The sequence below is a fragment of the Petaurus breviceps genome, unplaced genomic scaffold (assembly GCF_028583685.1).
Source record: "Petaurus breviceps papuanus isolate PSGF00001 unplaced genomic scaffold, PetGlider_PUasm1.0 90686, whole genome shotgun sequence".
Taxonomy (NCBI): Eukaryota; Metazoa; Chordata; class Mammalia; order Diprotodontia; family Petauridae; genus Petaurus; species Petaurus breviceps.
Window position 1 is genome coordinate 11,679,866 of NW_027187309.1, and position 12,087 is coordinate 11,691,952.

The following is a 12,087-nucleotide window of genomic DNA, read 5'->3' on the forward strand; positions in this document are numbered from 1 at the left end:
TGGTGATGATGATGATAAATGCCACTTTAAAGTTTTCAAAGTGCTTAAAAATATTGTCTCATTTGATCCTCACAACCCTGAGAGAAAGGTACTCTTATATGGATTTTAGAAATGAGGAAACTGAGGTGAACAGAAATAAAGTGCCTTACCCAGGATTATATAGCTAGTAAGTGTATAACACTGGAACTGAATTCAGATCTTCCAGACTCTAAGTCCAGCTCTCTGTCCATTTAACTCCCTAGCAGCCTCTACAATTGAAAAATTGATTTAAATGAAGGGAGACCAAAAGCAAGAATTTGAAACCATGGGATTATTTTTCCCCTCTCAAATAAACTCATCCTAGGTGAAAAGATTCTGAAACTTCTTAAATCTGGGAAGAGTAGTCCAATGAAGTTAAGGAGTAATACAGGAAAACTTCAATTATAAACAGAAAACTGCTCTCCCTCATCTATAGCTTGGGAAAAACTGAGGAAGAAGAAGAAAGCAAGGCTATCGTCCAAAGAGAACAGGTAGAAGATAAGGGTCTTATCTTGGATACAATGGATTCTTAGCTTTTTTGAGGGTGCCATGGACTCTTTTGACAGTCTGCTGTAGTCTAAATGTATGAAGTATATATAATCTTACAAGGAAACCTGGCACACTGACAACAGCATCAATAAAATATGATATAAATAATGTAAACATGTATGACAATGCACATATACTATGTATCTATATACAGATAATGCTCAGTCATATTTAAATATATTTATATACTTTTCAGGGGTCCTGGATTAAGAACCCCTGTACTATATACACCATGATACCTACTACTAAGTAACTCTATGTCTTCATTTACTCATTTATTTTTACTCAGCTGGTTATGAACCTAGGGAGTTATTCTGTAAAAGGAAGCACATGCACAAGTGCATGTGAGTGTATGTGTGCATGCCTATAAAACTCTTGAATTTCCTGATAAGGATAATGTCATTAAAAAATGTCTGTAATGGAAAAAACCAATTCTCTAACAATGATTTCTAATCTGATATCTTTCATTAGTGCACTGGGTGACATAGGTCAAATCAGAGAATGTCCTTCTTCCTCAGTTTCCTCATCTGTAAAATGAGGTTATGTCAATATGATTTCAATTCATGTCAGTTAAAAGGGTTTTGTTTTGTTTTTGTTTTTAACAAGTAGCAATAGCAGCAGTACATAATGATGGAACTTACTTTTTGAGAGGAATTCGTCCTTCAGGAGTGACCTGTAGTTTGAGTTTGGTATAGCTGTTGGGGGAAGTGAAAAACAAGATATATATATATATATATATATATATATATTTTTTTTTTATTCACAGTACTCACAAGAAAATAAAAAATGAAACTTCACTAATCAAATACATTTATGTATCCTACTGCTCTTTAGCCTTCTTTGGGAGAATATCACCACTGTTTCAGATAACTGAATCAATAGCTGAGCAAGGAAAATAATTTAGTTATAAAACTGCTATTTTAATAAAAATTTTTAAGTACGGACAAAAGCAAGTCCTTCAGAAGAGTTTGTAAGTCACTGTAATTCATCATTGGTCAGTTTTGACCCTGCACAGTAATTACATAGATTGATAAGTAAGGAAATCAAAAGAAAGTTAGACTACAACTTAGATCATGCTCCATATGGTTGGTTTAATAGAATTTAAAATAGTTATAATGTAAGAGAGATGAATTCTTCAATATTTCCAATACAGCATAACCAGAAGAATATATGGATTAAACAGATGTGTCTATGTTTCAGGAAGCAATTTGAATCATTAAAAGCAGTGAAATTTCCCAAATGTAATCAATTCTTCCATTTGATTCTAGGTCCAACTTTTCATACATCCATTGTTCCTCTCCCAGATCTATATACAGGCTAACCCTTTGGATTGGCTATCAACTACATATTATAGCTTAATTCAGGGGTAGGGAACCTGAAGCTTTGAGACCACATGTGACCTTCTAGGTCCTTGGGTATGGCCCTTTGACTGAATCCAAACTACACAGAACAAATCCCATTAATAAAAGAATTATTTCTGTAAAACTTGGACTCAGTAAAAAAGCTGCACCCAAAGACCTAGAAGGTCATATATGGTATCGAAGTCACAGGTTCCCTACCCCTGGACATAATAGACATGTTTCATCCATTCAGTTTTGTTTGAAGGTCTAACAATCAAGCATCACACTTGCACTTGATACTATCAGGACAATATCACGTTTAAACAGGGCCTTTGGAAGACCAAACTAACCATCTATCTGTAACAAGGGTTTTCAACCTGAGGTCCATGAATACACACACACACACATATACATGTACATATACACATGCATGCATATATACATACATATATGTAAAGTTCAACAGAATTCTTTTTGCATTCTCCTATGTATTTGAAAGCACTTTTTCTGAGGAGTCAATAGATTATACTAGATATCCAAACAGGTCCATGATGCAAAAAAGGTTAAAAACTGTTATTTAGTGAATCCTTCTATATCTCTTCTCCATAATTATGATCATAGTGACATATAATATTGAGAAGCTACAAACTTTAATGCACCATATAAATGCTAGCAATTGCTATTTGTCACTTGGTGAAGATAATAATCATAGGGTCACTGAATAAAATTATCCTTATTGTTGTATTTACTAAGAATAGTTTATGATGTTATTGTAAACATGAGAAAATCCTCATTGGGGGAGTTTTAAGGTTGAATTTTGCTCTACTGGATCAAACATTTTTCTTCTTTTTTGATGGGGTAATCAACAAAAAATTAGGTCATGAATCTTATATTTTCTGTACCTTTCAGTTAAATATGAGACTAAAAAGATGTGGTCTGCTATGGAAAATCACTTGCAAAATCCTGCCTTTTTACTTTTCATATTTTTATGGTGGATACCTTTGAGATGTGTGCAGATAAAAGATAAAAATGTAGTAGACATATGGGGTTGATAGTTATTGAAGAGCTCTCAGTTACCTTTTTGCAGGACTGTCATTCATTTTTTATCCATAATTTTGTGTCTCCTGCTCCCTAATATAGTTTGTAAAACATTTCCTAAATGATTTCAAGATTGTATCACATTCATCTTTGATTTTCTCAATGTATACTTATGCTACTCCATGTGTTTTCCCCAACTTTATCCTTCTACGTTCAATTTCTATTTCTTTGTATAGCGAATCAGGTGCTAAGATGTTAAAGCCCAAATATAACTCAGTAATGACAAAAAACACATCAAAATAGAAATATTGACAAATTTACTCAATTTTATATTTACTTGTCCTTTTGCCAGTTTCATTCATGAAATGTCCTTGCAATGATATTCATTTGGGTAGGAATGCCAAATGCCAACCTTTCAGGGGACTTGTTTTTGCTTTCACTGCTTATTGCTAATTATAAGGTGACATTGCTTATAATTTCCAGCCATTTTCCTCCATTATATTCTATAAATGTGATTGGTAACACAGGATATGAAGACAATTTGCATTCAAAACTGATGTTGTCCTTGGCTGTGTTTTTCACTAATGTAAATAATTAAAATGTTTGGTGATGTGATAGGTGGATGAAAGCCCAAACCTTATAGCATGGTCAAATCTAACCTTCCCAGTGGGTTATATATAGCTTGTGTAATATGTCCTGCCTGGTTCCAATCCAACACATGGAGACTCACTGAGCCTGCTTCTCATACACATAAGGTTCCCTTCTTCCTCTTCTGAGTATAAGCAGGTATCCTTTGACTTTTTTGCTGGCACATATTATAGCAGTTTAAAAAATCTTTTAACTGGCTGCTGCTGGAACTGAGTGCATATAAAACATTTGAGCTGAAAATCTCAAGCTCTTACCTGGAAGCTCTGAAATGATGACTATTGTGAACCACTGGATGAGGGAAAAAAAGAATGCCTTTTCTCTCACCTGGCTACCATGTGGCCTTAGGGATATGGCAACTCTGTTTCTGTTGTGTTTCTTCCCTTATGATCTTAGGTATATGGGGATTCAGAGATGCAGTGGCTCACTTCATGATTTCATGAGTGGCAAAAGATCAGTAAGGCCATTAGTTATCACCTCAGTAACCAGAATAGCAGAGACCACTGTAGCCAATAATTGCAGCAGTAGCTTAGTTGAATAAGGAGACCCCCATCCCACACCCTCTTCACAGCTGCTGAGCTACCTTCTTGACTCAGTTCAGCAGTGAATTGACCTAGTAGCCAAGAAAACACATCCTAGAAGGAGTCAGCCCAGTTGAGCAAAGGAATAACTCATCATCTATTGTGAGGCTATGCCCCAAAGTAAGGACTCTGTGAAGGGAGAAAAGGATTCTCAGTGTCAGGAAGCCTAAGGTTCCACATGGCTCCACCTGTCCTTCCCTACCTTGTGTTCTAAGTTTGAGCTTACTCATCCCAGGCACTGAGCATGTATGAAGGCGAGCACAATCCTAACTTGGAGTGGTTGATGTTATACAACTTCTGTTCTTATTCTACCTTCTCAGTAATTGTTTTTGGTAAAAGTAAATTGGTATTAATTGATATTGGGCAGAGGTCATTTGATGCTAGTGAAAGCACCTAGGATGAGGGCTCAAGAGAGACCACATCATAAACCTCAATGTGAGGGAGTTTGTCAAGTATCCAGAGTGGAGATGCTATATTCACACTCAAATACAACTAAGAAGCAGCTTTGGGTTCTTTTCTTCTCCATTTCTCCTTAATAGAAAATGAATTGGTGAAATTGAGAAAATTGATGTCTGCTGCTGAACGTTTCTACTAGTTGGTCCTCTTTCTTAGCTACAAGTACTTCCTTTATTAGAGAAAGATGTGATATCAATTTAGTAGCCTATACTTTGGCCCTTAGGAGCTCTTCAGGGTTAGGAGACACTGAATTACAATGTATCACACCTGTAGCACCAAATCCAACCATTGTTTGGCATTGGCAAACCATGCTATACACACACACACATACATACATACACACAATACATATATGTGTGTGTAAATATGTGAGTATGTATACACATAAACACGTATCACACATATACAAACACTTTACTATGCCACATTACATAAGTGTGCAACCCATTGAATCTTTGATCTGAATGTACTAAGTTTTGGATACCTTGGATAGAAAATGTCCTCATTTATTATGATGAAAGGAATTATTTGAAAATTACATGGCCTCGTTCTAAAGAGCTGGACTCTTTTAATTATTATAAGATTTAAAACAGTGGAAAAACTTTTGCTGTCAAAACCAGCGCCTGCTTGAGTACATCTGATTTATAATTATACTTATGCAATGGAAATGCAAGAGAGCCCAGGGGGCTATTAATTAATGACACTCAACTTGATTTACAGGCCTTCAGGCCTCCATCACAAAGTAATTTAACAATGACCATAGGTGGAGGGGGCCCAAGAAGTAGGATTGGACCAAGGAGCAGGGGGATAAGAACTGGATGTCCAACTTCAGGATTTCCTAGAAAGCACACTTCTGGGTCTGTTTTAAGTCTGAGCTTTTCCTAAAATCAATGTTAAAAATGAGCCTTTTCACACTAAAAGCAAAGTAATTGGTTCAAGGAACAATGGTCAATCTTTTTACCTCCCCTGAGAGTATGTAGTATTTTTAGACCAATGAATCTTCATTCATAAAACAAATCTCAATCATTCATACTACTGTCTTATGTACCCTTGTGCCTTCTGCTCTGTCAGAGGACTTAGAAAAGTTAGAGATATTTTTTGGATATATGACTAATGACATGCTGACCTCAAGCTGACAGCCTAGTTGGAAAGATAGGACTAGCCCATATTAAAACAATTAAAGGATATATGAGTGATAAACTGTGAATCACTTATAAGTTACAAGAGGGATTCAGAGAAGGAAGTAATCAGTGTGGGTAGTGGAGCAGCAGGGAAAGATTTAAAGGAAAAGATTTTCTGGAGCTGAGCCTTGAACTATTGATAGGTTTGGAAAAAATAGAATGGAAAGAGAAGTGCACTATATACAGCCCAATATACAAGCCCATGATTATGAAGTAATGGACTGTCCAAATTCCAACATGGCCACAACTCAAAAGTAAGTGCCACCATTCTTCATTTGCCTTGGGCCAGGTAGATATTAACAAAGTGGTTATGACTACACAGTGATTTGTTAATCTTTTTTTTTCCTCCTCCTTCCCTTCTCCTTTTATCTAGTTAAAAATTTTCATTCCTCCTCTTCCTATGGCACCTTTCTTGTGAACTTTTGATTTCACTGTTGCAAAGACAAGAATCAGTGCATTGATTCATTGATCTAGGAACAGCAGTAGCTTCACCAAGGCTCACTGCCAGAATTTTAAAATGCCCGAAAAACTAGTAGCATATACTGTTCATCCTCCTTCCTGGATTAATCATTGGGATATATGCATGAATTTATGTATATAGCTAGGAAATGAGGTGACACCATGGACAAAGTGCTAGGCCTGGAGTTAGGGAGACCTGAGTTCAAATATAGCCTCAGATGTTTACTAACTGTGAGACCCTGGACATACTATTTAACCTCTGTTTGCCCCCGTTTCCTCAATTGGAGAGTGGGGGTGATATTAATAGTACATAATAATAATAGGTTGTTCGAAGGATCAAATGAGATACTTGTAAAGTATCACAGGCACAGTGCCTGTCACATAGTAGGTGTTTAACACGTGCTTATGTTCTTCATTCCACCCAGGGTGGGAGAATCTATGATTTCATTGGTAAAACATTTAGAAGTTAAGATTTTGTCCTTCCAGCCAGTATAGGAAGCTTGAACCCAGGTCATCCTGACTTTGAGGCCAGTCTTTTACTCACTATTCCACACACCCTTTCTAATAATAGTCATAACACTTACAAATGCAGATGGAGAATAAGATAAAACATTCTTTGTTTTTAATCCTAGGAGCTGATTCCAGGACTTGGAAGTTCTTCCCTACTGTGTGCAATGGAATTAACATGTTGGCATGCAAGCATGTTGTTCATCCATTACTCTAAAAGACAGTTTCCTGAAAAGAGTTGTGTTTCTTGGCAATTTTCCACAATCATATAGTGGAACACAACCCAAGAGGAAAATCTGTGTTTATAACTATGAAAAAGTTAGCAATCACATAAACAAAAGTCTAACAAAGGGGAAAGGAAACTGACTCAGAAAGAGAAGTAACACCCTTACCAACAATTATTTGAGCTACTTACGCTTTTTCCAGAAATGCATCCCTAGACATGTTTTGTGCCAGTAGGTTTGTGGCCAAACTGAAAACCTCATCTGTCCATTCCTAAAGAGAAGTAAGTTAAACTTTTGTTAGCTCAGATAAAACACTGTCATAAGAGGTTGATTTTTATGTTTATTTCAAAAAAGACAAATGGATTCAATTTGAATTTCTGTTGCTTGTAAGAAATGCATAGTTCACATAGGTTCCCCACTTCCTATACCAGCTTTACTACTGCTTTGTTTAGTAAAATTATTTTTAAAACTTGGGGTGGTGTATTTCCTCTTCTGGTTTGCTAGAGGTTTGAAGTGTGTTTTGAATGTGGGTATACACACAAATATATATATATATATATATATATATATATATGTGTGTGTGTATGTATGTATAAGCAAGCATGTGTGTGTGTATATATGTATATTGTATATGTATATATATATGTTATTTAGTCATTTCAGTCTTGTCATATATATATGTATATTGTATATGTATATACATATGTTATTTAGTCATTTCAGTCTTGTCTGATTCTTCTTGACCCCATTTGAAGTTTTCTTGGCAAAGATGCTAGAGTGGTTCACCATTTCCTTCTCCATTTCTTTTTACAGATGAGCAAATTGAGGCAAATGGGGTTAAGTGACTTTCTCAGCGTCACAGAGCTAGGTCAGATTTGAATTGAGGAAGATAAATCTTCCTGACTTCAGACCTGGCACTCTATCCACTGTGCCACCTTGTCACCCTCTGTGTGTGTGTCTATGTGGATACACACACATAGACTATATATATATATATATATATATATATATATATGTGTGTGTGTGTGTGTGTGTGTGTGTGTGTGTGTGTGTGTGTATACATAATATCTGTATAAATTTACTACACATTTTTTTTAAATGAGGAATTTCAATAAGATGGTATAGTAGATTAGAGGGTCTCCCAGGAACCAAAAAGGCCCAAGTTCAAGACCAGCTTTTTTATTCACACTGGGAGACATTAAAAAGACATTTAACTTCTTAGTACCCCAGGAAATTGTTAAAAGTTATAGATTATAGATGGAGTTGTTTACATAGATAAAACCAAAGGCCCTGCCTTATCCACAACAAAAAACAAGCATATGTTGTCCACGGATTTCCAAGACAGCTTCAAACACAACTCTCAAATATACTGAAGGCCAAGATACAATTTTAATTTTAGGTCCTAGATGAGAAAGAAGGTAGGTAGGTGGCAAGAGGTGGGGTAGGGGTGGGGTGGAGAATGAAGACTCATCTTCTTGAGTTCAAATCCAGCTTCAGACACTTAACTAGCTATGTGACCGTGGGCATCATTTAACCTTGTTTGCCTCAGTTTCTCATCTATAAAATGAACGAGAGAAAGAAATGGCAAAATACTACAGAGTAACTTTGCCAAGATAATGTCAAATTGGATCATGAAGAGTCAGACACAACTGAAAAAGGCTGAAATTAGACTAGCAGATTAAAATCTGCCAGTAGACTTTGAAGCCCTAGTTGGCACATTTCCAAGTTACTTGCCTCTGCCATGCTCCTTTCTATGGATGTTTTATCCTGTTGTTTTACATAATTCCTGGCAGGGACAGGAACAAATTTAACAGCAGCAACATTTCTATTTTCTTCAGATATTTCCTTGTAATCACGAAACCCCTACTGTTCTTGAGGCTTCTGGTGAAATGAAAGCCTGAGACTTAAAAAAAAAAAAGTTTGTGGACCCCCTATTCTCTATGAGTTCTGCAAAGCCACAGTAAACTTTCTGGCAAAGATTGTTTTTTACAAAAGGGCAATGAAATGGTGAACTGAATAATTGGCTGGAGAGGTAATTGGATAGTGTCTTGTACACTGAAGGTACACAAATATTTTCTAGAGAAATGAATTAATTTTTCACATTCTCTTTTTCCATTTTCTTTTTCTCTCCTGTGTCAGAAAAAAAGGAGTTTCTTTTCTTTTGCAAGGCTGATTTCTTTTTCTTTGTTCCTGGCCTCATACCTTGGGATCTTGCTTCTTCAGTTATGTTCCCTTACCAGTCCTTGAAAGTTAAATTTATCCCTCTCTACTCATAAACTCCTCCTACAGCATATACATTGGTCTCTTCTTTCCAAAGAAAACTTCTCTCGATCCTCCTTCCCCCATATATCCTATTATTTTCTCCCATTTTCACACCAAACTTATCAAAAAGATAAGAGTTGCTGCAGCAACTAGGTGGAACAGTGTATTCACTCTATTGAGCACTGGCCCTGGAGTAAGGAGGACCTGAGTTCAAATCCGACATCAGACACTTACTAGCCATGTGACCTTGGGCAAGTTGCTTAACCCCAATTGCCCTCCAAAAAGCAAAAAAAAAAAAAAAAAAAGATAGAGTTGCTTACACTTCATGGCATACTTACCTTTTAACTCCTTACAATCTTGGTTCCATAGCAACTCCTCTATTAAATTGCTTAAAAAGGTCATGTGACTTCCTAAATCAAGCAATCAGTAAGTATTTGTTTAGTGCTTACTAAGTTCTATGTACTGTGCTAAATGCTGAGAATACAAAGAAAAATAAAAAATGGTCCTTGAATGAAAAAAAAAGATTCCATGTCTAATTTGATATATGTAAGATAAATGTAGAGTAAATGGAAGATAGACTTACAGAGAAAGGATTAGCAGCTGGGAGAATTGGGAAAGACTGACTGGAAGAGCTGGTCTTAAAGGAAGGGAGGGACTCTAAGAGTCAGAAGTTAGAAGAGAGAGAATTTCAGTTTTAGTGGAAAGCTAGTGCAAAGGTTCAGACATAGGAGATGGGGTTTGTTGTGTGTGGAACAATAAAGAAGTCAGTATAACTTGACTATAAAATGTGATGAGGAGAGTAATATGTTGAAAGACTGGAAAGATAGGAAGGGGTCAAGTTGTGAAGAATTTTAATTGCTAAAAAAAGACTTTATATTTGATCCTAGAGGTTATTTGGAAACATTGGAATTTAGCTAAGTAATGGGATGATGTCATAAGATCTACATATTAGGAAAAATCACTATATGGGACAATGGGTTGGAATGGAGAGAGACTTGACTCAGGGAGGCCAATTAGAAGGATATTGCAATGGTCTGAGCTAGAAGTGATGAGGACTTAAACTAGGGTGGAGTATGTGAGAAAGGAAAGATGAGAAAAGCATCTGAGAGTCTTAAAAAGAAATCACAAGATTTAGCAACTTATTGGATATGATGGTGAGGGAGGGAGGAGTAGAGGATGACACTGGGGATATGAATATGGGTAACTAGAAGAATGATGTTATTTTCAACAATAATATGGAAGTTCAGAAGAAGGACGGGTTTGGGGGCTATAGAGTAAGTTCCACTCTGGACATTTAAATTTTGGGAGCTTTCAAGGCATCTAGTTCAAATTGTCCAAGAGCCCAATGGTGATATGGGCCTGGAGCTTAGCATAGAGACTAGAATTGGATAAAAAGATTTGAGCATCATGTGCATAGATGATAAGTTAATCTGTGGGAACCAATGAGATCACCAAAGGAAATAGTATTGGGTGATAAGATAAGGTATAGGGAAGAGCCTTGGAAGACATCCACAGTTAGTGGGCATAACATGGATAAAGATCCAGCAAAGGGACGGAGAAGGGCTAGTCTGGCCATAAGAAAGAGAAAAAACAGAACCGTCATAAAAATGAGGAAAGGAGAGTTTCCAGTAAGAAAAGATGCTCAATTGTACTAAATACTGGAGAGGAGTTAAGAATGATGAGGATTGAGGAAAAAGCCATCATACTAGGCAATGAAGATATCTTTAGTAATTTGGAGAGAAGTTGCAGTCAAATTGTGAGGTCAGGAGAAAAAGTGATAGAAGTATAAACACTATCCAAAAGAGTTTAGTTGAAAAGGGGAGGAAAGACACAGGATGGAAACTGGCAGGCATAGAAGGGTTGAGTGGGGATTTGTTTTTGTAAGGATAGTCATATTCGTAAGAAAAAAGGAAGGAACAGGTAGACGAAGAGATTTTAAACATTAGAGAGAATGAGGCAACATGTAATTTGTGTTAGGACAAAGGAACAAAGAATTGGAAAGTAGGAAGTAACAGAGTTGAATTACTTCACCTTTTGGTCATTCGAAAGGGAACTGGAGATAGCCAGAGGAGGGTAATGGCTTGATATAGGCTTTAGAGGGACTGGAGGTCATAGGAGAGAGCAAAGTATAGTCTTAGGAAGAAGTAATTCATAAGAAGGTACCTGGATGAAGCATTTCTACTCTTCATTATCCTTTACTTTCCAATTCCTTGTCTAGCCTCAACCCTGGATTACTCTTACCATCCAACTGCTTTGTTCTTCCTCATATACTACTGAATGGAACTAGAGAAAATCATGAAACTATTCTGGACCCTTACAGCAAGAAGATGATCCTACTCTTCTTCCCAAAATGAGGCTATATAGCAATCACCACAGCAGCTGTTACAAATATTCTCTTCTATCTTCAAGCATTCCACAAAAATTCCTGCCCTGATCTGCTCAGCTGAAGACCTCAACTTTCATTCACTGAAAAAATTGAGGTCATCCATCAAGACCTTACTCTTTTCCCCTCCTCCTCATTTCACATCCTTCTAATATGCTATATTGCTACCTTCAACCTCTGATGATGACTTCTCCTCTGCTTCTGCTGGCCAAGGGTAATCTCTTTATATGTAGTCTTAATCAATCTCCTCCTATATTCTCCAGTAGATTGACCGTACCATCATGCGGAGTCTTTTTCCCATTTCCCCCATTATTCATAAACTTTTCTTAACTCTCAGTCTCAACTGTTGTGGACTTTCTTCTTAACTAACTAGGTAGCTGAGGGCATAGTGGATAGAACACTGGGTATGCAGTCAGGAAGACTTGAGTTCAAATGTGACCTCAG

At 36.7% G+C, this 12,087-nt stretch overlaps 1 protein-coding gene across 1 annotated transcript in view; it reads right to left on the reverse strand.

Moving 5' to 3' along the window:
- Positions 1 to 12,087, reverse strand: part of PLCB1 (phospholipase C beta 1) — a 628,464-nt gene that overhangs the window by 311,525 nt on the left and 304,852 nt on the right. Inside the window, exons 4-5 of the mRNA XM_069065428.1 lie at positions 7,190 to 7,269; positions 1,209 to 1,262 (exon numbers count right to left, since the gene is read on the reverse strand). Coding sequence (XP_068921529.1) covers positions 1,209 to 1,262; positions 7,190 to 7,269 — 134 coding nt within the window. The remainder of the gene's footprint in view (positions 1 to 1,208; positions 1,263 to 7,189; positions 7,270 to 12,087) is intronic.